Source organism: Bradysia coprophila, unplaced genomic scaffold (assembly GCF_014529535.1).
Source record: "Bradysia coprophila strain Holo2 unplaced genomic scaffold, BU_Bcop_v1 contig_151, whole genome shotgun sequence".
In the NCBI taxonomy this organism is placed as follows: domain Eukaryota; kingdom Metazoa; phylum Arthropoda; class Insecta; order Diptera; family Sciaridae; genus Bradysia; species Bradysia coprophila.
Window position 1 is genome coordinate 6,642,154 of NW_023503423.1, and position 25,793 is coordinate 6,667,946.

The window sequence follows — 25,793 nt, forward strand, 5'->3', positions numbered from 1 at the left end:
GTTGGCTGTATACCGGATGACACTTTAACAGCGCATATACCAAATCATACTACGCCATCTGTGGTTTTATTCAACAACATTGTCCCGATCATCCGATTCTTCCTTGGTCAAGAAATTCTTAAAATCAGAATAACAGTGACTAATGACCTCACTGCATAAAATATTGTCGGATACACGTAGTTTTTAAACTTGTCATTTTCCAGTTAGCTAAAAGGAGCCGTCGCATTTTGCTAAAGCAATTTGGTAGTAGTCATACTGATCGAAGGAGTTTTTTGGTTATCTTATCGTGCAGAGAGTAAATGCTTACACTTGTCACTCCAGTGTAAAAGAATCATATTTGATTGAAAGTCTATAGTGGCTCTCTAGCACCGACACAACACAGCCCTGACAAAACTTGTGTCTAATATAGAGGTCCGAGGCCTGCTCTCTTACGAATTTTTCATACAACAAGACCTCTATTTGACGTAATTTTTGTGTTGTACCGGTGGTAGAAAGCTGCTATGGTGCACTATGGTGCTACAGCAGTACATATCAATAAACTGTTAAGTATAGTTTCCACTTAAAAAGAGCACTCCGTTTAGCCTCCGTTTACATGACAGTTGTAAAATAGAACAAAAAAACTGTCACGCAAACGGAGTAAAAAATTGAAATAAATTCAATTTCCACTCCGTTTGCGTGACAGTTCTTTTGTTCTATTTTACAACTGTCATGTAGACGGAGGCTAGACGGAGTGCTCTTTTTTAGTGGAAACTATACTTAAGTCTAATCATGTTAATCACAAAAGAAAAAGGAACTCAAAAATTATTTTTAAAAAATTCAACCGATTACGTGCTTACTGGGCCCACCTGATGTTTTTGTTGCTGTTATTTACATCTATATTTTGACGTATGATACTCTATCTCACTCTGCAATTTTTTTCCGTATACAAAAGAGTTTTGACATTCGATAAGATAACATTGTATCGTTCGATTTTCCGCTGTTGGCTTTACAAAAAAAAATCACTGAAAAAATGTCCACAGCCATTGGAAATCAGGAGAATATCTTTCTCTTTGTGCCAAATTTAATCGGTAATTAACATTTTCCTCAAATTAAATCGCAATTCCGTCACAATTTCGTACTGAATCGTACCCAATAAGTGAAAACTGCGTTTCAAATTTTCATCCTGTTGTCATGTTTTTCATGTGTGATTGCTGCCCTTTCAGGATATGGTCGTATCGTCTTGGCAGTCATTGCATTCTATTTTATGCAAACAAACTATGTGATTGCCGGATGGTGCTACATCATCAGTGCACTGCTGGATGCGGTCGACGGTCATGCAGCTAGGGCTTTCAATCAAAGTGAGTATAGATGCGATTCGTTGACAACATTTTCCCATCATAATTCAATTATCGATGATAGGCGTAGTGATATGCTGTTTCAACGATAGATTGTAATGTATTGATTAGGGATTATCTCGACTTATTGCACGAAGTCAAATTTGTAATTCAAACGTTGTATGGTGGTATAGGTACAAAGTTTGGAGCTATGCTCGATCAATTGACCGATAGATGTGGAACTATGGGTTTGTTGGTGGCATTGAGTTACTTCTATCCGAAGTATATGTTTTGGTTTCAATTATCTATGGCCATAGACATTGCATGTCACTGGATCTATTTGCACACGTAAGTTGCATTACTGACTGGTTCTGCCATACAACGCGTTAAAACTTAGTGCAAAAGAGATGTACGAGAATATCGTATGCTTACTCTCAGCGAGAGAGAGAGAGTCTCTCTCAAAATCTTCCATCTCTTTGCTACTTAGTTTTTTAAGCGTTGTCGTGCAGGGCTGTGTTGTTGGTGGATAATTTTTTGATCCACAATATTTATCGCCGGTTCAGATCAACGTTGCAGGGAAAAACGTCTCACAAGTTCTTTGATCCAAACGATAATCCAATCATGAGACTCTACTATCGAAAGGACATTTTGACATTCATGTGCTGTGGCAATGAACTCTTCTATTCCGCTTTGTACGTGCTCTACTTCACTAATGGACCGACAAGTGAGTGTTGACTGATTACACAGTAGAAAATTCAAAAGCAATCTCGTTATGATATTCCACCGTTACATTTCTCTCGAACAGTTCTCGGACTATCATTGCTCAAAGTAGCCGCTGTTCTATCAGCTCCAGTTGCTTTCGTCAAAGCATTGATCTCATTACTACATGCGTATGTTGCTGCGCAGAACCTTACTATCATTGACGCCGCCGAACGTGAAAACAATCGAAAGAAGGAACTGTCGAAAAAACCTGAATAAATAAAGTTACAGCAACAAAGCGATGCGAATCGAACAAAATTAAATCTAGAATGAAGAGACATTCTGTTTCCAATTAAATTAAACAAAAAAAAAAAATATTTTTCTGTATGTTAGCTGGTCCATACACAAACGATTTTGTCGTTGAAATTTGTTTAGTAGAATCTAGCAACTAGTAAGGGGACTACCTACCATTGGAGTGGAAATGGATAATTTGATGCTAGATCAAGGCATTCCATTTCCCCTACAACAGAACAGTCTCGTTGCATATTAAGTATAAATATTCGTGTCGGTGTATCCCCTGGGTTAATAGAAAAAAATTCTAATGTGGAAAATAGTCTTAAGCTTATAACGTTTATGGATGAGTGTTGTTGGTTAATTATATTGCTTGTTTTTCTGTTGTTTTTCTTCTTTAATTTAATTAAATAATTTCATGGTCACTGTGAAGTGAACTAGCGTTGTACTAGAAAATGCTGTGTTAATCGTAACTCATTTAACTGATGTAGATGAACGTACTGTTGTCGGTGGACGAAATTAATTGAGTTAAATAAATTGTAAAAAAACGGAGCCACAAAAGGAGAATGTTGTTAAACCATGGAACAGGAACTGATATTCGGTCAGAAGTAGTACATATTCTTACAGGCAAAGTCCTCACGCTTAACTTATCTAAAATTGGGTTGATTTATCGAGCTTCCTTCTTCTACGGGAAGAAAAAATAGACAAAAATCGGGTTGCTGTTACCGAACCGAATGGTTGTTCTTCGTGTTGAATAGAGTCTCGACCATACAATCCGAGGAATTTAAAGAACCCAAGCGAAACAGCTTCGAAATGTAAAGAATTTCCGTTGGTAAAGGTCATTGACCTTAAACGAAACATAATCCAAGCATCGAAATCACCAGCAAGAAGAATCATGTTCGAGATTCAGCCTTGTTAATTAGATCGGTGCTTAGATGCTTTAATGAGAATTCAAATTCCGAATTGCAATTACTCGGTATGAGGCGTCCGAACCTTCCATACAGTGTTCCATTTATTGTAATCATTTTTAGTGATAGTTGATCCAATGATTTTCGGCCATTCACGTGATGAAGGAGTTGTCAATTAAATTCAATCTTCAAATCAACAGAATAAATTACTTGATTGTTAGTCGGTAGCTTCCAATGGCACATTTGTTAGCGTAAAGTCTATCAGTTAGTTAAAAACCTGAACCATGAGTTGTATCTGAAGCTCATGTCTTTTGAATTTTAACACCGTACTAATACCTACCGATTACTAATCATTAACAGTCATAACATCAAATCCTATGTTCTGAAACAACAGATTCTGAAACACGCTCGAAGATTGGTTCAACAGATTTCTCGCATATAAAATGTCCTTAAAATGTCAATTTTTGGCCTAAACATTCTTAAAATTGATTTTTATAACTGTGAAGCCATGAAGCTATTTATGGCCAAATGGTTAAAAATGTCGATCATGAGGCCAAAAATTTAAGTTTCTTTTTAGTACACAAAATATCTCTGAGTTCATCATGAAGGCAGTGGTAGCAAACGAATTTTTAGCGGCTCCTTCTTCACCTTAAAAGAGTTCGTTTTATGGAACGAAATCTGTTGAATCTTTCGAATCTGGGTACCAACCAATATCGAGTGTGTCTTAGCCTGTTATTTCAGAATATTCATTAAATCCCTTGAAAACTACGAATACGTTCTCTGTAATTTGTGGTACGTTCTGATCGAGTTTTTGAAAATACCCGTATTGATGTCAGGGCAAATGAGTCGCATTTATTTTAAACAACGAACGAAAGTTCGATATTAGACTTGTTTTTGCATAAGCGAAAATCGATATTTTTTATGATTTTTTAGTTTAAACACTTTGCAAAACGAATTGCGCTTGCATATGAATTAAAAAGTCTTAAGTTTGCACCTGGAAACAAAACTATTTTTGTAATTGAACTCACAGATATATATTTATTGAAAAATGAACAATGTGAAAAAAGAGGGGACGGGGAACATTACCAAATGTGAAGCAGAGCAGAAAATTCAATTTATTTTCTAAGTAATAAGAAAAGTCAAAATTGAAACATTGAACTCAAAAAATGAGATGCATGTACCTTGTATAAGTAAAACAAAACAAACAAAAACCAATGTCTTTGTAGTCATTCAGTCGATTTAATGGTGATTGTTCAAATATAAAAATGTTTAAAAATATTAAATTCGTTTTTCATTGGTTAACGACAGAAACTAGAAACGACGACAAAGAGAACGACTCAACTCCATAGACTATTTTTGCAAAACAATTCTTAAAAAATTCCAAATTTTATTTGGGTTTGCTATTGGATAACAACTCTGCTAGAATTGCTGTTGGTCTTCGTTTAGGTTCTGGTTTATGCGAGGAACATAAGTGTGTTTGTGGTGGAATGGTTCAAAAGGATGGCTTACACGGCTTATCATGCAAAATGAAAATTAAAAAAATTGCTGCGCATGATAAAGTCAACAAAGTTTTTTCTCATGCATTTTCTTCAGCAGGATTTCCAACCATGTTACAACCGCCAGGTATGTCTAGAGATGATGGTAAAAGACCTGATGGGATGACCCTGATTCCATGGAGCCATGGGAAATCTCTTATTTGGGATGTAACCATAAGAGATACATTGGCGCCTTCATACATTAATGAATCTAGCAAGAAACAGCGGTCGATTGCGGATAACGCAGAAAGATTTAAACACAATCATTATAAGCGTTTAAAAGAAAATTATTTGTTTACTCCTCTAGCTTTCGAGACTTTAGGCTGTATGGGACCTGAAACAAAGAAATTCATTGAGAAATTAGGAAAAATTATGAAGGCCACTTCAGGCGAACCGCGATCAATGGATTATTTATTGCAGAAAATTTCAATTGCGATACAAAGAGGCAACGCTGCGTGTATTTTGGGGACTTTGGGACCGGATAGAGTAGATGATTTTTATGTTTTGTAACCTTTGATTTTTGAAAAGATCGTTTTTTTACGGGCTGCATCATTGTGAGCAGCCTTTTTTTTCGCATATTTAAATAAAGAGAACCTCTGCCTTAAAAAAAAAAAAATTAAGAATTTAATTGCAGAAATAGTCAACGATCTTCTCTGTCGTCTTATATAGTTACGTTTTTGCAGGAAAACTTCCTTATCTCCGAGTACACTACACATTCTTCCACATCGAAGATAATCAAATTTTCCAGTATTTGAGTAGTATACGAGAATTAAGATTGTTTTGTCGATTAGTTGAAAATGTTAAGATCAAAAGAAGTAGTAGATCAGATAAATTTGTTGGTGATACACTTCAAGGTTCTGAAAGAACCTTGATACACTTAACGTATGTTCAAGTTAATTTACACACGACTAATTTAATGAGGATGAAAATGACCGATCTCCTGTCCAAGACATAGTTTCTATGTTAGTTATCTTATCCGTACAACAATTTTGTCCTTAGAATCTTCCTAGAACAACGCAACCAAAAGTGAACATTGGATCTGGACAAATATACAAGTAATTATGAGTAGAGCAGCAGACCATTCAACAATAACGACTAGACTGGGGATAGTCCATATTTTCTGTACATTGTAAAAATGGTGTCGGTAGCAGTTATCTATAAATCATATGCGTTTCCTAGATGGACGAATATCAAGAATTTTTTTAAATAAATTCGAACGCAGGGAAAGTACTCTGAAAAACTAGAACAAGAATAGACCGGCTATAAGCCTAGTGAGGTCTTTTTTCTTTCTCTCAATTTTCTCACTTCTCGAGATACCAACTACCAAATACGTGAGTTACAAATAGGCAAGCAGGAAGAATAGTTTCTACAGTCGATATCCAGCTGTTGAACAGTAAACATCGCCACCATCGTTCTATCAGTTTCGTAGTCAACTACCAATTTTGTATTCAACTACCAAACTCAACTATTCAACAACCATTTTGGTATTCAACTACCAGTTCGGTAGTCAACTACCAAATTATCGAATTATAAATAGGCAAGCAGCCTAAATAATCTCATCAGTCGGTGTGCAGCTCTCAAACAGTTAACATCTCTACCACCTCTCTATCAGTATGGTAGTCAGCTACCAGTTTGGTAGTCAGCTACCAAAAATTCAAGCTTTAAATAGGCAAGCAGGCAGAATAATTTTGTCAGTTGGTGCGCAGCTCTCAAATAGTAAACATCTCTGCCGAAAATTACGTTTGGTAGTCAATTATAATATTGGCAGTCAGCTACCAACTACAAAATTTTAGAATTGCAATGTTAACTGTGAGCTATCGGTTATCAGATAACAAATAATTATTATTTGCCTGGTGTTGATTTGCTCATAGTTAGCATTGCAATTTTGAATTTCAGCTGGCAACTACCAAAAATATCAACTACCAAAACTATCAACTACCAAAACTACCACCTACAAAATCGTTTTATAAATCGGCAAGCAGGTAGAATAATTTCGTCAGTCGGTGCGTAGTTCTCGAATAGTAAACATCTCTGCCGAAAATTACGTTCGGTTGTTAGATACCAACTACCAAATTTTCGAATTGCAATGCTAACTATGAGCGATCGGTTATCAGATAACAAATAATTATTATTTGCCTGGTGTTGATTTGCTCATAGTTAGCATTGCAATTTATCATCATGGTAGCCAACTACCAAATTCTCGAGTTATAAATAGACAAGCAGTCAGAATAATTGCATCAGTCGGTGCCCTCGAATAGTAAACATCTCGCTGGTAATTAATTCGGTTGGCAACTATCACCGTGGTAGTAGACTACCAAATTTTCGAATTGCAATGCCAACTATGAGCGATTGGTTATCAGATAACAAATAATTATTATTTGCCTGGTGTTGATTTGCTCATAGTAGTGCAATTTTGAATCAAGGCTGTTATTGTCTCATTTTTTATTTGTGACACAGACACATGGACGGACAGACAGACAGACAGACGGACAGACAGACAGACAGACAGACAGACAGACAGACAGATGGACAGATGAGGAATGACGCCTTCAAATGACGTTTGCAGTGTATAATGTAGAAGGATAGTAATTAAACTCCTAAAGTTTCTCGTCCTCCTAGTTGATAGTCGAACTCAAATTCTTACTCACTTACAATTTTTGCCAAGCGATTCCCAGGTTATATCAGGCAAAATATCACTCAAAATCGATAACATTTTTCCACAAAAAAAATTCTTTTATTCTGAAACGAAATGTTTTACGGTTCGCCGTTCAATAAAAAATTAAATTGGTTCGGTTTCCTTCTTTAACCAGGCCACGGTAAATGTATCGCCGACATTCCACATCAATGGAGCGAGGGTATCGTACACAGTTTTGTGATATGCGTTCAGGTGTAATTTCTATACCGGAAATTATCAAAGTTTTACTATAAGAGAGGGACTAACAGGCGCACAAAACAATTACCTCAGTTGCAGTCATTAATTCTCTGTCAATCAATTTTGTCTGAATCGGACACATTGTAATTGTACGGAATGTTAGAGCACCAATGCCTAAATTAGAACAAACAATTGTAGTGACCAGAATATAGGGCGGTAATGTATATGGTAATCTAGCGTGTACCTTTAAAATTGCCTTTCGTTTCCGCACCGACAATTTGCACAATGTCTTCAATGCGAATACCGAACTCACCATCTTCGTAATAACCAGGCTCTGCGTTAAAAGAAAAATGAATGGAAAGTTGCTCACTGACACCCGACCATAAATCTTAAATGAACGTTACCATTCGACACAAACATATTCTTCTGTAGGCCGGGATCATCGGCAAAGTAGCGGTAATGAATTGCCATGGGTCCCTCATGAACATTCAAAAAGTGACCAACACCATGGCCTGTTCCATGTCCATAGTCCAGACCAACGTCCCAAAGGTATTTGCGCGCTAACGTGTCCAGCGTATTTCCCTTACTCTTATTCGGGAACACTGCCGTTCCCATATTTATCTGTCCCTTCAACACGCGTGTGAAACATTCCTTCTGGTGTGCAGTTGGTGTGCCGAAGTGCCACGTTCTTGTTACATCAGTTGTTCCATCCCTGGAGTTGATAGAAATTATAATTTTCTGTTTTTCCCATTCACCGAATGTTCCCCAACTCACAAATATTGGGCACCGGAATCACACAAATAGATTTCCGACTTGGTGATCTGTCGCTTCGTTGATTCTTCGGGATGGTAATGAATTATCGACCCGTTCGGACCGGAACCACTGATTGTAGCAAAACTCAATCCCATGAATTTGTCCTGTTTCCTGCAAACAAAATGTGTCACTTGCGCATCTTAAATGGGTTCATCGGACGGAGTCGGTATACTTTCTAAATTCTTCCAATTTCGTGGCTCCACTGATTTCGTCAACATATTCGCCCAATTCGAGTGCATTTTCCAGCCATGCAAAGTATTGACATAGCGCCACACCGTCTCGGATATGACAGTCGATCATTCCTTGTGCCTCGATTGTCGTTTTGACTGCTTTCATTTTACATATCGGAGTTATCTTTGAATTGAAAAGATCATCGAGATTGATTCGACATTATTTTGAGTAAAACCACCAGCTCTGCCTTACCTCTTGAATTAGATTATTTAGTGGAATGAGAGCCGTCAATGCGTAGCTCGATGACGAGCTTATCCACACACGAGAAGATGATGGCTGAGCCTGCAACAATGTTCAATATTAAACAGTAAATTAGTCGATCTTAGCACTAGGCACTTACCAAGGCCGTGAGCTTGTCTCGGATACCGTCATAGTTTAACAGTTCAATTTTGACTTGATTTTGCTCGAAATGTTCGGTAGCATTAGATGGGAGCTTGGCCTGATCCAAAAACAGATAGATCGTGTCCAACGTTACAATTACATAGGCGAAAAAGACGGGATTATACTCAATATCACTGCCACGCATGTTCAACAACCCTATAAAGAAAATTGGATTTTTTAGCGACCGACCTATGACTCAGTTCGAATTGCTTACAAGCGACTTCATCCAGCGCAGTCACCACCAACACATCAGCTCCTTTCTCCGTCATTTCGCCGCGAATTTTTCCAATTTTCTCATTGATTGTCGCACCAGTCATTTCGGTGGTTAGAGTGATTATCGGATTGGACGTTCTTTTCGGTCTGTCCAACCAAATGCGATCGATCAAATTGTCGTCGATTGAACGCAATACATTTTCTACGAAGTCGAAATTTGGAAATGTGGAATCAACAAAATGAAATCTGAAATGGTCGTACCGTTTCGTTGCACTTCGACGTGCATTTGACTCCAAGCAAGACTCGATAATAGGTTTCCGTCGCAACCAATTTGCTCGCCCTTTTTCAAGTTTTTCGCCAGCCATGCTCCGATTGTTGGCGTATCAGCCAGACCTTCTTTCATCAACGTCCAATTATTGTCCATCTGTGAACGAGCTTGTTGGTAGTACCGTCCATCCGTCCACAGCAGAGCCTCACTCTGTGTAATAACGGCTGCTCCTTTCGATCCATTAAAGCCGGAAATGAAGCTTCGACGTTCGTCCGCTTCACAGATGTATTCACTCTGTTCGATGAGATCAAATTAGGGTCATGTTTACGGGTATGGTGGTGTCATAAATTTGCTCTATTACCTGATGAGCGTCTTCAGATGGCACAATATAGGCACTGATGGTCCCGATTCCATTTGGAAGGTTTTTCATCAAATTACGGAGCTCACTCAAAATCTTCGATGTTTCTTTCATGGTGGAATAGCTACGACAATAACTGTAAATGGTTACTAGGTCGGTGAGATCTTATAATATGTGAATTCGATATTATTATGCACACAAAAAAAACAAGTTTTACGGATACGTCAGTCATAAAGACGATAAGATTATTTTGTAAAAATCAACAGACTGAATATATTAACCACCCCAGGACAATCAAAACAAAAACCAATTTTTGGTTACAAAAATAATAAAAATCTTACGACAAATGACTCGGTGATTTTCTTATTTTGTGGCCAAATGCACTGACTTTTGTGAAATAATTTACTTTCTGATTTAGCACGGACAATGATGACAATGATGATTGAATAGCCGCATACTTTCGACTTAAAATCATTGTCAGTGGAAAATATAATCGAGAGAGAGATAGCAATTTGTGTGGTTATAATCTATGGTAGATAAACAAATGAATAACAATAGCTCAATTAAACTGATAAGTAATCGGACATTATGAAAAAATTGTCGTTAAGCAACTGTATACCTTTTGTTTTGATACCGATATGCCTTTGAACAGCAACAAAATATACAAGATTAGAATTTCTGGAACTATTTACTATAGAAAGTCAACTTGACGTTTCAGAAGAGGTTTGGCATGGAGTGCGTTCCTCTATGACTCAAATGTAAGCGGTTTCATTGAACTGATGCAAAATTACCAAAATATTTTTTATTTTTTTTCATTTATTTTGCTAATAAGACTACATAACCGAGAGAAAATGATTAGCACAAATATTCAGTAACATCGCTAAAAAATAAAAATTGCATCGATAAGCCTTCCTCTATGATTCGAGCAACCAGATTTCAGTGCAACAAATTGTTGCGATCTAGAATCTAAAATGTGAAAACTTACAATAAAATTGATGCAATTTCAAAATCGTTAAATCTGTTACTTCAATTGTGTACAGGGTTTGTTACCAAATCATTTACTTCACAAGTGAGCGGCCAGGCCAGATCCGCAACACAAAACTTTTTTCTTGCACAAAATCTCAAAAACGAAATTCGCCAAACTATCAATAATGTCCTAAGTATAATTTCATGTCTACTAACAGCCATTCAACTCCCTTACTCATTTTGGCATATCCACCACACTTACGCTGAAGGTTTATCCAAAATGTCTTTCAAAGGTTTGATAATTTTTCTTTTTCGTTGTCTATTGTTACTCTGGACGATTCCGGCCGAGTCAACAAAGGTTCTACTGTTTGAAATTGATACTTTTGTCCATGTCCAATGGACAATGTGTGTGAAGTATCTGCCTTGACCTTGACCTTGACCTTGCACATTTCGAATAGGACCCTGTGGTCTTTCCGGAAGAGCTTGAACGTTGAATCACTCACAGTGGAATGACCCACTTGGATCCCCCTTTTTGCCCTCCTTGTTCAATACTTTGTTACTCTGTGTGTACATCGTGGGTATCGATGTGTTGAACAGCGCCATCCGAAATGTGTTAAACTTAAGACTAACAACAATCACCGTCGCCGGACTAAGTGACTGGACTAGCTACTTTTGCATATATCATTCATAGGCTTGCAATACAGTCCGACACAATATAATGCCGCAAGGAAAATTTACCTGTTACCTGCTTTGTCATCCCACTGCATTCATTAAATTACCTGTATTCGTCCAGTTACCTGAGTCCGTTTATAAAGCCGACGACGGGCCTACGGGTACGGTAATAACAACGTTCGTAGACCCGAAGATTGGCAGCAGGGAGATGAACCGCTCGCCGGAGCCTTTGCTTGAGATGATTCTTACGTAGGGTCGAGGGGTCAGTTTTCATACAATATACATGTTAGAAAGATCATTCCTCCTTCCACAAAACATCCGTCAGCATCTCGCTTCGATGCCATGGGCGAACGTATACCATACCGTAGCAATCTCAGCGTTTAGCATTGTGCAGTTCACTCATTTTGCATCGCATTGTCACGGCGCCAAAGACCGACTCAACCGGCTATTCATGCAGCACTCACGCTCACACTTCATATTATTCACACACGGGACAGTTCCAGCTAACTTTAAATCGTACTCACATCCCTCGGAAACAATTTTCACCCCAAATAAACCGAGAAATTCACCTAATGTGTGTGAAGTATCTGCGAAAAAAAACTGCGAATTTTAAATATCCAAAATTTGTTTCTTTGTACAAAGGCTTTCCCGCAACTTTTTGTACAAGGAAAAATGGTTTTTATACCAAATACTGCGAAAGTTTGTATTTTCGGTCCTCAAATGGTGACCGAAAGTAAAAAAATTCAGGCCTTGGGCCGAAAGTAAATGTCACTGTCATCATTTTACTTTCGCCCCGTGGGCTTGCGTATTTGCGGGCCGAAAGTAAATGTCACTGTCATCATTTTACTTTCGGTCCTCATATGTCTCGAAAACACATGTTCACTTGATTGAAAGTACGAATTGAGTGTAGTGTTGTGTTGACGATAGCCAAATGTTTTGTGAGCAAGTGAATGTATGTTTACAGTAATTTCATTTGTTAAATTGTTTTTATTTTTATACCAGGGGGCTGCCGCCCCCTGGACCCCCGCGCTTTTCGGCATTTTGGTGTTTCTACAGCAAATTTTGTTGATAACTCAACAGTTTAATTAAAATTATGTTTTGTTTCGGACCGAAAATACAAATCTTCCGCAGTATTTGGCATAAAAAATAGTATGCATCACTCGGGGCAAAAGTAAAAAAATTCAAATCGTGTGATTGCCGCCCTTGCCTGCGGCGCGGGCTGCAAACTTCACACGTTTGAATTTTTTTACTTTCGCCCCTTGTTATGCAAAATACTATTACATCTCCATATGTATTCCAAAAACCATTCTCCATTTACAAAAAGTTGCGAAAAAGCCTTTGTACAAAGAAACAAATTTTGGATATTTAAAATTCGCAGGTTTTTTTCGCAGATAATTCACACACAAAAATGGACATTGTCCATTGATGTAGAGATGAGCGGGCCGCCCGAAATACATCGGCCCGACCCGGCCCGATCGGGTTTGGGTCCGGGTTTTGAAAATTCATTCGGGCCGGGTCGGGTCGGGCTTTGAAAACAAAAATTCGGGCCGGCCCGACTTAGAAATACTCATCTCTACATTGATGTGATCAGTGATCACTTGGTGTGAATTAGAGATGAGCGGGCCGACGTTTTTTCAATACCCGACCCGACCCGGCCCGATCCAATTTTTTGAACCCGAGCCCGACCCGACCCGAGACTTTTCTCTTCGCGGCCCGACCCAACCCGACCCGAAAAAATCATCGGCCCCACGTGACCCGACTTTTTTTTACTATAAGAAATTTAATGGAAAATCATTTTCTACGCATAAAAGCTTTGCAATAATCTTATACGCGAAGTAAAATAATAAAATAAGTTAGTGTTTCATGCTTTATAGGCTTTTATTGGATTACTTTAAATTTGTATTTCTAAGTCGGGCCGGCCCGAATTTTTGTTTTCAAAGCCCGACCCGACCCGGCCCGAATGAATTTTCAAAACCCGGACCCGAACCCGATCGGGCCGGGTCGGGTCGGGCCGATGTATTTCGGGCGGCCCGCTCATCTCTAGTGTGAATGATTTATTGTTAATAAACTTCCATACTCAAGTAAAACCAAATGGACTATTCAATTAAAGTAGATCCGACTTAGGCGCAGTTTGAGAAATTTCGACGTCTTAATTTTAGTGGAGTACTAAACAAGTGCGAAGTTTAAAGACTTTGCAAAATCTTTCTTAAAATTTATTCGCTTACCTCACTCTTATTAATAGTATTTTGCATAACAAGGGGCGAAAGTAAAAAAATTCAAACGTGTGAAGTTTGCAGCCCGCGCCGCAGGCAAGGGCGGCAATCACACGATTTGAATTTTTTTACTTTTGCCCCGAGTGATGCATACTATTTTTTATGCCAAATTCTGCGGAAGATTTGTATTTTCGGTCCGAAACAAAACATAATTTTAATTAAACTGTTGAGTTATCAACAAAATTTGCTGTAGAAACACCAAAATGCCGAAAAGCGCGGGGGTCCAGGGGGCGGCAGCCCCCTGGTATAAAAATAAAAACAATTTAACAAATGAAATTACTGTAAACATACATTCACTTGCTCACAAAACATTTGGCTATCGTCAACACAACACTACACTCAATTCGTACTTTCAATCAAGTGAACATGTGTTTTCGAGACATATGAGGACCGAAAGTAAAATGATGACAGTGACTTTTACTTTCGGCCCGCAAATACGCAAGCCCACGGGGCGAAAGTAAAATGATGACAGTGACATTTACTTTCGGCCCAAGGCCTGAATTTTTTTACTTTCGGTCACCATTTGAGGACCGAAAATACAAACTTTCGCAGTATTTGGCATAAAAAACCAATTTTCATGTGTCGGGGCCGAAAATGAGGGAGTTTCGAAATTTTTCTCGGGTTTTCGACCCCTTACATGAAAATTTTTTTGAGTATCTGTTTTGGACGTTTGATTTTAGGCACTTTCGCATGTAGCCCTCACTTCGTTCGGGCTACAACAAGCAACATTGCCTAAAAACAATCGTCCAAAACAGATACACAAATAACTATTAGGGGGAAACAACAACGGAAAATCCTGTCCCATCATTCGCATGACATTCGTTCATGTTCTCCCTTCATACTACATTCATTCGCTCTTTTGCTCATATTTCCCTGCTTTCGTTCCAACTGCGAATGAAGCCTGTCCTACCATTAGCTCGTGTTGTTTCCCCCTTGAATTTAAAGCAAATTATCACTGACACTATTCATAATTCTTGTGGTGTGACACTAAGGCTCGTTCTCGATATAGGGGAAATTTAGGTCATATAGAGTTAGTTAGGAATAGAATTAGGTATGATCGTTGTTACTGGAACCAGTCTCTTACCTATGTATGTTGCAAAAGAGTCTATCAATGCTCTCTCTACTCTGATTGACTACGTGCCAGACGATTCATTCAATATCACTTTTAAACGAAATTGCGCCTAATTGAACAGAACAATTTTTGAATGTTTATTTTGACAGTGAATGGGATTTGACAGTTCTACTGCTAATCGTTTTATTGTTTTCGTGGTTTTCAATATTTGGTAAAGAAACAGATTTTTGGTAAATAAATCGTGCCGATGGGTTCCTAACTGTTCTAATGTTGTGATCATTTTGCGTGTAGCTCGAGGTTATCCCAAAAATGTGACCCATTTCATCTTTGCATATCTCCAAAACTAATGCAACCATTTCAAAGTCCCAAGATGACCGAATTTCAATTTGTAAACACCGACCACTTCGACCAGAAAACATTGACCGATAATCGGTATTTCTGTGAGATTTGCGATCGGAAACTAAATGACATCCGGCTGACCGATGACGATTTTGATCGATTCAAGACCAAGCACGGATACAATTGCAATATCTGCTATAAAGTCTACCGCAACCTAAACGCGTTAAAGGAACACCAAAGCCAACATTTCAACGGGAACGACTTAAAAGTTGCATGCATCGAGTGCACGAGCTTATCGAAAACACTCGACACAGGCTGTGATATACTGGAAATCGGGGAAATTTACACGAAAAACGATGTCCGATCAGAATTTCATTGCGAGAAGTGTGATCGCTTTTTCGATGTTCGGAGCAAGTATGTCCAACATTTACGCAATCATTATGACCGTACGGTATACACCTGTGATTATTGCAATGGCATCAAAATTATTGGATGGGAGAGGTGAGTGACTTTCCTGTTACAACATTGGAACAAAATATTTGTGTTATGTCTGGTTGAAAGCTGCTTCCTTTACTCCCTAGTCTCCATAATAATGACGTCCTCATTACTCCACTACTCGTTCGGATTTTGAAAATTAAATTTTTTCAGGTGGAACATCCACAAAACTACCGCTCACGAAGAAATGGAACCATTGGCCGTGGACCTTTCATATAAGTGTAGCGTCTGCTCCACAGTCATTTTGAACATATCCGAGTTTCAAAAACATCTATCCCATTGCCAGTCATCGACCATCGTAAGACCGATTAACCTGCACGATGGTGATTCCACGTACTGTGGCGTCTGCTGTGTGGAAATGCCAGAAATACGTTCCATTCAACAGCAACTGCAGAGTGAAAATCATGACAGTGACTACTACCGGACGAGTTTCGAGACGATGAATTGCCTAATGTGCCACCGGGTGTTTATGTCTATGGGGGATCTGTACGATCATCAACGCAAAGACCATTTTGCCAGTAAATATGAAAATCGGTTCGCGTGCAGTCGATGCCTGAGTAAATCGAATAAATTCGCACACATTTCCAATGAAAGAACTTCAACCGGTTCGACGACAAAGGGAAAAACCTTCTGTTCCATTTGCGATAAGTCAATTAAGGTGACATGTTGGTCGCGACACGTACGCAATCATCGCGATCGTGTTGTCTATCAGTGTGAAAGTTGCCGAAAGATTCGAATCGGTTTCTTTCGCTTTCAAAATCACTTTCGTCAGAGTTCGAAGTGCAGCAATTCGATGGAATTGAACAGTGAAAAGGCGGAGAAAGAGACGAAAAACTACATTTTCCAATGTGGCCGATGCAAGGGAACGTTTTCGCGGCGATCGTTTAAAACGCACATCAACGAAAGTGATTGTTACGTGGAAAATCGGTGCCAGAATTGCCCGAAGCGATTCATCACAAAGGCCGCACTAAACAAACACCGACTGGTCGACTGTGGGAAAATTAAGAAGGAATTGAAATTGGATTGTGCGACATGTGAAAAATCCTTTCACACGCGACGGATATTTGCCTTACATTCGACTGTGTGCCAGGGGAAACAAAGGACCATCCGTTGCACCATTTGCAGAATTGTTGTAGAATCCAATTCGAATCATTGGAATGACATTCATCGTCGAAGGTGTGTGGTCAAACTCAATCGTACAGCAGACCCGGTATTAGAAACTAAAAGTTTAGCTATCCGTCCGGCACCGACAACAGTTCAATTTGGTTGCTTGTTGTGTGATGATACATTTGGCGATCGTCAGCAGCTGAGATTACACATGAACAGTCATTATTGCGATAAATCGAGTCAATGTGACACGGCTTTAGATTCATTGGATGCAGAGGCTAAGTATGTGGACACTCTAAAGGATGAAAAATTGATGTCGTCACCGACAACCACCGGCGAAAATGATGACAAATTAAAAATTTTGACTTCAACCGACCTTGTAAAGACAGAGACAACAGTTAACATTGATGACATGTGGACGTCCAATTCCGATGATTTTAACGATTTCGCGAACGACGATTGCGAAGAAATCAATGACGTAGCCAACAGTAACGATGTGATACAATACTATGTGACGACGGGAATGACACAGTGTTGTCTGTGTAAGAACGTGATTCCTGACCTAGTCAACACGGATGAAGCGGTGCATGAACAGATCTCCAGATTCGGCGAAACAATTTGTCTAATTTGCTTCCAGTTGTTTAGTCTGCCGGAAAAATTGCGTGAACACGAATCGACTCACTTTCAAGAAAATCTTGATGGACATTTAATCGCTTGCCGATCATGCGCCTGGTCGTCCAACGTTTACTACACGGACACGGACTTTTTCCGCTTGGAACAGGACCTTCAGTGCTACATGTGCTCGGCGAAAATGGCTGACCTGCGAACTCTACGACGGCACAAGCGATCACATCTCAGTCTGTGCGTGTTCACCTGTAAAGTTTGCAACAAGAAAAGCATTTCCGACGAACGGCATAAAAATCATTTGCGAAAACATCAAAAACCCGAACTGGCTGTTGTGACGAATCAAATTGTCCGGAAGTGTACTCTTTGCGGCGAAGAGGCGACAAATTTGTACCGTGATGAGAAGGATATCGATCGAATGTTCGAAAAGTTTAAGGGCGGACCGTGTTTGATATGCTTTACCTACATCAACGACAAGAAGCGCTACGTATCACACGAACGAAGCCACATGGAAGACCAGCAATTAGTTTCCTGTTTCAAGTGTTGCAACACTAAATCCTACACTGATGACGAATACCATCGACTGGAAGACGAGAACACCTGTTTCCTGTGCAAGGCAAAACTTTCGTCCAAGTACAATCTTCATCTACACAAGCGGAAACATTTGGATCGCGTAGTCTATTCGTGTACGATATGCTTGACGCTAGTCGTCGGTACACGGAACCACAGCCATCATATGTATAAACATGGTCTGCGTAAGAAGATTCGCGAAGAAGTGGCCGGTCGATACGAATGTGACTATTGCCAGAAAATATTCCCTCACAAAAGTTCACTGCCCGCTCATTTCAAGCAACACTTGAATAAGGAACGTGTACCGTGTCCGCAGTGCTCGTTAACATTCGCTAGCAAGGGAAATTTGACGCAGCACATCAAACAAATTCACCTCAACATTCGGAAGCATATATGCGAACTGTGTGGTAAGGCGTTCGGTCATCCGCATAATTTGAAGAGTCACATGGTCAAACATTCAGGCGAAAAGGTAGGCTCTGACCCTGACCAACAAAACGTAAATGCTCGATCAAATTCGATTTTAAAATTTTATTTTCAGCCGTACCAATGCCCGATTTGTCTGAAACGGTTTGGATACTACAGTCGCATGAAAACACACGCTTGGATCCATAGCGGACTCAAGCCGGTACAAGTGAACTTCTTATTTCCGAAAAATCGTGATATTAATTTGATCTTTTCTTCTCGCTTCAGTACAAATGCGACCAGTGTGACAAGTGCTACAACGACTCGACGGATCTGCGTCGACACAAGCGAATCCACGGCGGTGTGGAAAAGAAATTCGAGTGCGAACTGTGCAAGATTAAATTTTATGAGCATAAGTACTTGCGGGCTCACAGAGCATCGGCTCATAAGTTTTTAGTGCAGTAAGATTCGGCTCGATCTTCTTATCGCAACGCTAACAATTTGTGTTGGAGCGTTGGTACATTGAAATAAAACAAATTGAACGAAAGTATCTTGCGAAGGTGTTTGTCTTTCTTTGGAAGTGAATCAGACAGACTAGAAAGAAAGTCTTGAAATTGAGCAGGTATAATTGCGTCCTGTACTGTTTATCACATATTACATTTCATTATAAAAACCAGCGCCGATTTTCGTATAAAGACGAGTCGCGAGTTTGTTTCGTTGGACATTTCAAAAAGAAGAGCATATTGAGCGCAAGCAAATAAATTTCAAAACCTGATCGTTAGCCTGATCGCGGGTTTGTGACATACCGCGGTGTGCTTGAACGATGGCTAATTAAAAGGGTAATGTAACACAAATTTTATTGTAGATAAATGTTAGTCGATGTCCACTGATCATAAATCAGGGCAAGTGGTCGGAAAGTGGACGGCAACTTTTTGAAATATTTTTGAAAAACCATATTTTAACGGGTAGAGCGTCTCTCCTGCACAACAGTTTCAACATGCAGGTCGTACCATACAGTTCAATTATCTTTCGAACGGTACCACTGTTTCTATATTTGTATCTATGAGGGTGATGTTAGAAGAATAGTTCACGTTCACGTTCAAATTTATCGATAATATCAATCGAAAGAAACTATCGATAATCTATTAATCATATCGTTATCGATAATTATCAAAATATCGAAATTCGATAATTATCAAAATATCGATATTTTGATATGGCCCAAAACCACTTGCAGTGGAGGTGTGACGCAAGTCCTGTTATCCACTTACAAAAGAACTGATATCGGTGTAGGTGACGCTTACAGATTCGACACGCAAAAAGATATGCGTCACAAATGGCAGCTGATGAGGAAAGATCGCGAAAGTTTTATCAACAAAAATCTTACCAGAAAGATTTTAGGAAGAAAATTATAATAAAAAAGTTTGCGTCAAAAAGTGGCAGATGATTCGGCTTTCTTCCGTTTGAATTCCATTCATTAAAGGAATATATTTCACAATTATAAAAATTTTCCTTCCTCAACATGTGCCACTTGTGACGCAAACTTTTTTATTATAATTTTCTTCCTAAAATTTTTCTGGTAAGATTTTTGTTGATAAAACTTTCGCGTACTTTGCTCATCAGGTTTTAGGGAAACCATGAAACACGCATCGACTAGAATCTAAAACTCTATAACTTTGTCTTTTACACGAACTTTCTATCCGCAGTATTTTCCGAGTTATGGCTGACATAGCTCGCACTTAAAACGCTCATAGCTTCCAAATAGAAGACTTTTTAGGAAAACCATGAAACACGTATCGACTAGAATCTAAAACTCTATAACTTTGTCTTTTACACGAACTTTCTATCCGCAGTATTTTCCGAGTTATGGCTGACATAGCTCGCACTTAAAACGCTCATAGCTCCCGAATAGACGACTTTTTAGGAAAACCATGAAACACGTGTCGAATGAAATCTGAAACTCTATAAATTTGTCTTTTAAACGAACTTTCTATCTGCCATATTTTCCGAGTTATAGGTTCCATAGCTCAATAACTTAACACACTCATTAGGTGGGTCCAAAAAATTAAAGTGTCGAGGAAGTTGGCGGACCCCGAGGAAAACAAACCTTTATGGCCTCCTGATAAAAACTGTATAAGGGGCCGATGCGATCCGAGTTGGTTTATGGGTAGCTCAAGGACGAAATATGTGAAAAAACGCTGTGATTTTCCATACATTTTTTCCATTACTTTCTATGGAAAAAATTTTTTAGCGACAATATTAAACTTTCTTGGTCCAGACAACTTAGATTATATGCAAGAGCAACAAAAATGCGTTGGTTTCATTTTTTGGAATTTTTATATCGTCTGGGCACAACTAACAATATTGATATATACAAAAATCGACAGATAATTTCCAAGTAATACAAAGTCAGGCGAAGTCACTCTTTAAATTAAGTGTTAGGTGTCGTTGCAAAGGTAATGACAGTGGCTTTCTAACGAGCCCACACACAATAAGTTTCAAGTTGGTGTCTTGACGTAACAGTCATTTGAAAATCGTCTGAGTTCACGACCGTGACATTTTTGTACCAAAATCGATTTCTATATAGCTTCAAAAAATTGTTTTCAAAAAAATTTCTTTTTGCGATGAAAGCTTATGCCATAAGCTCTCGTTAGATATGAATATATCCGATGCACATCCCATAAATGTTTTGGAAGAACCCAAAGACTGGGTGAACAGATCGGGAAACTTTGACTGACTTGGGAGATGCGAATGCACTTACAAATCATTAAATCGGTCTCTTTGGATTATTCTGAAGTGAAATAATCCAACTCACCTTAAGAAGTGACCTCAGCATCTGTTAGTTACGTTCAATTTTTCTTTAACCCTCATTTTCGTGGTTTTTCACATATTTCGTCCTTGAGCGACCCATAAATCAACTCGGATCACATCGGCCCCATATACATTTTTTATCAGTGGGTCATATAGGTTCGTTTTCCCCGGGGTCCGCCAACTTTCTCGAAACTTTTATTTTCCCATACGATTCTGGACCCCCCTAACGCTCATAACTCCGAAATTATAAGCTTTTATAAAAATTCCTTCAAATTAGTTTCTTAGAATTACGTCCTTAACATACCCTGAAAATTTCAGCCAAATCCGCCGGTAAATTCAAAAGTTTCGGTTAACAGAGTGACAAAGTGACAGAGTGACAAAGGTTGGTAAAATTCATCAATTTCAAAATGTATGAAAATGAATTTCTTCATACAAATTTCTGCAAATTTCCAAGTTTTGAAATTTAATATCTCGGCCAAATTTTAACCTTATGAGGCGTGTGATTTATTTATTTATTCCAATGGCTTGTAAACCACAAAATACAAACAAAAGCACAATACAACAAAATGTTGTATCGACAATGTAAAAACAATTCAAAATTCTTATCCATCCGGCCAGCATGATTTCAAATGACAAGTTCCACTGATGGTCACAGATTTCCTGACTGGGAGATCTCCGAAGAAATGTTCAGCCATATTCGAATGGGATACGAGACCATGTGAAACGATGACAAAATAATTACTTGAAGAGATGTGTACGGTGAATATGACCAGCCGCCTAGCCGGTGTAGATCTGTTCCTTTGATATGTTGGTAGGCTTGATTTCCATTGACCGGGAGATTTCAATGAAATGTTCGGTCATCATGAATTGAAAATCTAAACCATGCGAAACTTTCATATCGTTGCGTTCGACCAAAATTTGGGGTTGCGATAAATTAATGTTTGACTTTGTGATCATTGACTGGGAGATTTCGGATGAAATGTACAGTCGCCGGTTTGTTGACATTCGATAAGCAATCTTCAAGGACCAATCCATGGGAACGAAACAAAATTGGTTGTCAACATCCTTGATACAAAGCCCATCAGTTGATCATAATGCTGTGTTGGCGCGAGTTGAGGTTATGTTGAGGCGTGTGATAGCTCGTATGGACGCCCAGATTACGAATAAAATACTTTGGGGGTAGTAGGAGCAAAGGGGGAAAAGTCAAAAAGTTCGTGTATGTATGTTCCTCAGTCCTGCGGAAAATTTTTTTTGTCAAATTTTTCAGTGTGAACGGACTTGCGTCACGGCCCTTCACTAACGTAGGGCCATGACCTCAGTCCTGCGGAAAAAATTTTTTGTCAAATTTTTCAGTGTGAACGGACTTGCGTCACGGCCCTTCACTATCGTAGAGCCATGATTTATCTGAAAATTCATGACATGCAATTACCTTTCTAATGACACCCCACCTTGTATACGTTTCTTGGCCTACGAGAAATTTCCATAAGAAAAGTGCATGTTTTCGGTTTTTGGACACTAACCACACAAGCTTAGACGAATTTATTTGAAAGTGGTTTTGGCTTCTAGGGACCAATGCCTATCTAGGCACATATTAAAAAGAACACTGGAAAATGCGTTCGATTATAGGGGCTGTTTTGCAAAAGAATTCCTCATGATTTCAGACAACATCAAAATTTCTTACCGAGGTTTCCCGTAACTCTCAACTGATAAACATTCCAAATAAATTTAAATTTTCCGCAAAAAATCGAAAAGCCTAAAACATTTGTGAGAAGTAAACAAATTTTGCAAATAAGAAAATTTGCAGTTTATAAAAAAATATTTAATCTGTCTGACGAACGCACAGTCAATAAGTTATTATTTCAGTTTGCAAGCAGCCAGCATGGTAACAGTTTCGATGGCGACGTTCTACATTTTTACTTGGTTTTTATGGCTCCAAGTAATTCGAATTTACGGTGATGGTAATTATGACTGGGAATGGTTACCTATTCTACATAGTCGAATCAGAGGCGCCGATTTTAAATTCGTTCATGGGGGGCTCATGTGGGGCAAAGAGCACAAAATGATAAAAAATGGTTGAAAACCCTAGGAATTTAAAGAATTTTTACATTGTCATGGGGGGGAATCGCCCCCCTCGCCCCCGTATACTCGGCGCCACTGAGTCGAATTGAAATAACATCTTCATAATACGTAGATAGCGATCCACCCGTCAACTTTCCACCAACAATTCCAATAGCTCAAGGTGATTTTCTGAACTGGGCGGGTGACATACAAGTGTCAGACTTGTGGATTGCGACGCCAGCAGACGAAAACGATGTTCTCACAATGGCTAATTGGGCCGCACAGAATGATTTCAAACTGCGTGCATCAGGATTCAGTCACAACTGGTCGCCACTAACGGTGACCAATGGTGACAATGGAAATATTGTTCTGGTCGACACAACATCATACCTGAATAACATTCAGGTACCAACGCAAATTTCAGCTTCTCAATACGCGGTAAGAGCACAGACTGGTGCTAGTATGCTTCAACTACTGACATTCTTGGAAAAATACGGCTATGGATTATACGCATATCCAGCTCCGGGCGATATAACTATCGGTGGAGCTTTGGCTATTGGTGGACATGGCACGGGAGTGCCATATAAAGGAGAAAAAGTTCCACCCAGTCAGGCACTCGGGACACTCAGTAATTTAGTGATTTCTTTCACGGCTGTCGCCTGGGACGAAACTGAGAACCAATTTATACTGAAAACATTCCAAAGATCCGATGTTGAAGCGAAAGCTTTCCTTGTTAATTTTGGACGCACTTTCATCACAGAAGTGACCTTATTGGTCGGATTAAACTACAATCTTCGGTGTAAGAGCACTACATTAGTGACAAAAGATGAATTATTTTCGCTGATTCCAGGACCAAATGCCTTATCAACCTTGCTTGACGAAACGGGACGTGTTGAAATCATAACTTATCCGTTTACAAGCACTCCATGGTTGAAGATATGGTCAATTGAACCAACTAAGCCTCTCCTTTCTCGAGAAGTCACACAGCCGTTCAATTATATTTTCTCTGACAATTTGCCGAAATCCGTAACTGACATTATAGGAAATATGACGAAGGGTGCGTGGGCATTGACCCCATTGTTAGGTACAACTATGTTGACTACGACAACGACTGGTTTATTAGCCACACTCACCGGAGATATATGGGGCCCGTCGAAAAATCTCTTGCTGTATGTTAAGCCAACAACGTTAAGAGTCACTGCCAATGGTTATGCGGTTATTACAGAACGTTCAAATGTTCAACGAGTAGTCAGTACATTTAATACATATTATGATGATTTGGTTGCAGCATGCCAAAGTGCCGGTGAATATCCATTTAATGGACCTGTGGAAATTCGAGTTACATCCTTGGACAATGCAAACGTTGTAGCTAACAGTGAAGTGCCGTCATTTTCTGCAATTCATCCGATAAACGATCATCCCGAATACGACACCGTTATTTGGTTCGATGTTCTGAGCATACCCAATACTCCCTATTTGAATGAAGCCATGCGTTTATTGGAGCTGTTCATGTTGAATGAGTATAACGGAGACTATGCAAGTATCCGGCCAGAGTGGTCGAAAGGATGGGCATACACGGATGAAGGTGCCTGGACAGATATAGACTTTTATAGACAGTTCGTTCCATCTACATTCCCCAGTACAACAAATGCGGATGGATGGAACTGGGCTGTGGAAACGTTAGACGAATATGATCCGAATGGAGTATTTACGAATTCGTTCATCGATGCATTGGTGAAAACTGTGCCTCAAGAAATTCAATAAGTTTTGAAATGTTTCGTGTTTCGTGTAAGGACACATTTTACGTGATTTTGTTTGCATTTCCAGTCTACTTATCTATAGTTCGTAGAAGTTTTCAAGTAACAGAAAATGTAATTCGGTTCAATAAATGTTTCGGATGGAATTTTTGAGCCAACGAAAAGGTCAGACAGTTACTATAATTGCACGATTGGACAAAGTGCGCCTTTAGTAATTTTATTGAATTTGCTGTATTGTCGCCTTTCCATAGAGCTGTTTGGCGTCTTTTTTCACTTTAAGCACCTTCTCCTACATTTCACAGTGCGGCTCTGTGATAATCCTATCTTTAAACCCGAACGCATTTAATTTATTTCATTATTAGATTCGTCGATGGTTGATTTCCACCTGTGTAAATAGTGATGACACAGGCAATTTTCCCCAACAATATCAATTCAATTGCTTTTAATGAAACTTTGCATATTCACAAATGGGAAGTTAGAAATATTTACTGCAAATTAATGCTCCTTCCTGACGTAATTGCGACGATATTTGTATTGGTTGTGCGTCTAATCATTTGCATTATTAACGTTCATTGATGTTTAATGCAAATTTATTTTTAATACAGAACCGTCTGTGAATGGGAAACGATTTTTTTGTTGCGCCGAACGAACGAATATAATTGGACCTAAGTGTCACTATCCGAGTGGATTTTTTTTGCATTTTGAACCGGATTTAGCAGGCTCGTTTCTAAATTTGTGAAAGTAACCTCATCTGTAACATTTGAA

At 39.0% G+C, this 25,793-nt stretch overlaps 4 protein-coding genes and 1 long non-coding RNA gene across 9 annotated transcripts; 3 read left to right on the forward strand and 2 right to left on the reverse strand.

Annotated features, from left to right (window-relative positions):
* Nucleotides 1–528: 528 nt before the first annotated feature.
* Nucleotides 529–11,687, reverse strand: LOC119074728. The gene is made up of 3 exons (XR_005087231.1): nt 11,277–11,687; nt 5,978–5,986; nt 529–539 (listed from the first exon to the last, which is right to left on the reverse strand). It is a non-coding gene; the product is annotated as an uncharacterized LOC119074728 (long non-coding RNA).
* Nucleotides 909–4,489, forward strand: LOC119074679 (CDP-diacylglycerol--inositol 3-phosphatidyltransferase). The gene is made up of 5 exons (XM_037180963.1): nt 909–1,067; nt 1,203–1,337; nt 1,508–1,661; nt 1,877–2,037; nt 2,119–4,489. Exons 1-5 carry the CDS (start codon nt 1,010–1,012, stop codon nt 2,289–2,291), a joined length of 681 nt encoding a protein of 226 aa, XP_037036858.1. The 5' UTR covers nt 909–1,009; the 3' UTR covers nt 2,292–4,489.
* Nucleotides 7,461–10,619, reverse strand: LOC119074580 (xaa-Pro aminopeptidase ApepP). Of its 3 annotated transcripts, XM_037180810.1 has the most exons (13): nt 10,502–10,573; nt 10,224–10,409; nt 9,886–10,018; nt 9,518–9,818; nt 9,258–9,458; nt 9,003–9,199; nt 8,855–8,944; nt 8,604–8,785; nt 8,393–8,542; nt 8,023–8,330; nt 7,863–7,952; nt 7,707–7,792; nt 7,461–7,642 (listed from the first exon to the last, which is right to left on the reverse strand). In XM_037180810.1, the coding sequence occupies exons 2-13, from the start codon at nt 10,355–10,357 to the stop codon at nt 7,526–7,528; spliced, it is 1,989 nt and encodes a 662-aa protein (XP_037036705.1). In that variant the 5' UTR covers nt 10,358–10,409; nt 10,502–10,573; the 3' UTR covers nt 7,461–7,525. The 3 variants fall into 3 exon arrangements, with proteins under 3 accessions (XP_037036705.1, XP_037036706.1, XP_037036707.1); XM_037180811.1 differs by lacking the exon at nt 10,224–10,409 and having other exon boundaries at nt 10,502–10,619; XM_037180812.1 differs by lacking the exon at nt 10,224–10,409 and having other exon boundaries at nt 9,886–10,006; nt 10,502–10,560.
* Nucleotides 11,688–15,031: 3,344 nt separating the features above from the next.
* On the forward strand, nt 15,032–18,952 carry LOC119074561 (zinc finger protein Xfin-like). Of its 3 annotated transcripts, none has more exons than XM_037180770.1 (5): nt 15,032–15,095; nt 15,157–15,705; nt 15,853–18,469; nt 18,539–18,625; nt 18,691–18,952. In XM_037180770.1, the coding sequence occupies exons 2-5, from the start codon at nt 15,212–15,214 to the stop codon at nt 18,865–18,867; spliced, it is 3,375 nt and encodes a 1,124-aa protein (XP_037036665.1). In that variant the 5' UTR covers nt 15,032–15,095; nt 15,157–15,211; the 3' UTR covers nt 18,868–18,952. The 3 variants fall into 3 exon arrangements, with proteins under 3 accessions (XP_037036665.1, XP_037036666.1, XP_037036664.1); XM_037180771.1 differs by having other exon boundaries at nt 15,037–15,705; nt 15,853–15,987; nt 16,498–18,469; XM_037180769.1 differs by having other exon boundaries at nt 15,037–15,705.
* A 4,120-nt stretch (nt 18,953–23,072) lies between these two features.
* On the forward strand, nt 23,073–25,153 carry LOC119074591. The gene is made up of 2 exons (XM_037180831.1): nt 23,073–23,171; nt 23,405–25,153. Exons 1-2 carry the CDS (start codon nt 23,093–23,095, stop codon nt 25,033–25,035), a joined length of 1,710 nt encoding a protein of 569 aa, XP_037036726.1. The 5' UTR covers nt 23,073–23,092; the 3' UTR covers nt 25,036–25,153.
* Nucleotides 25,154–25,793: the final 640 nt, after the last annotated feature.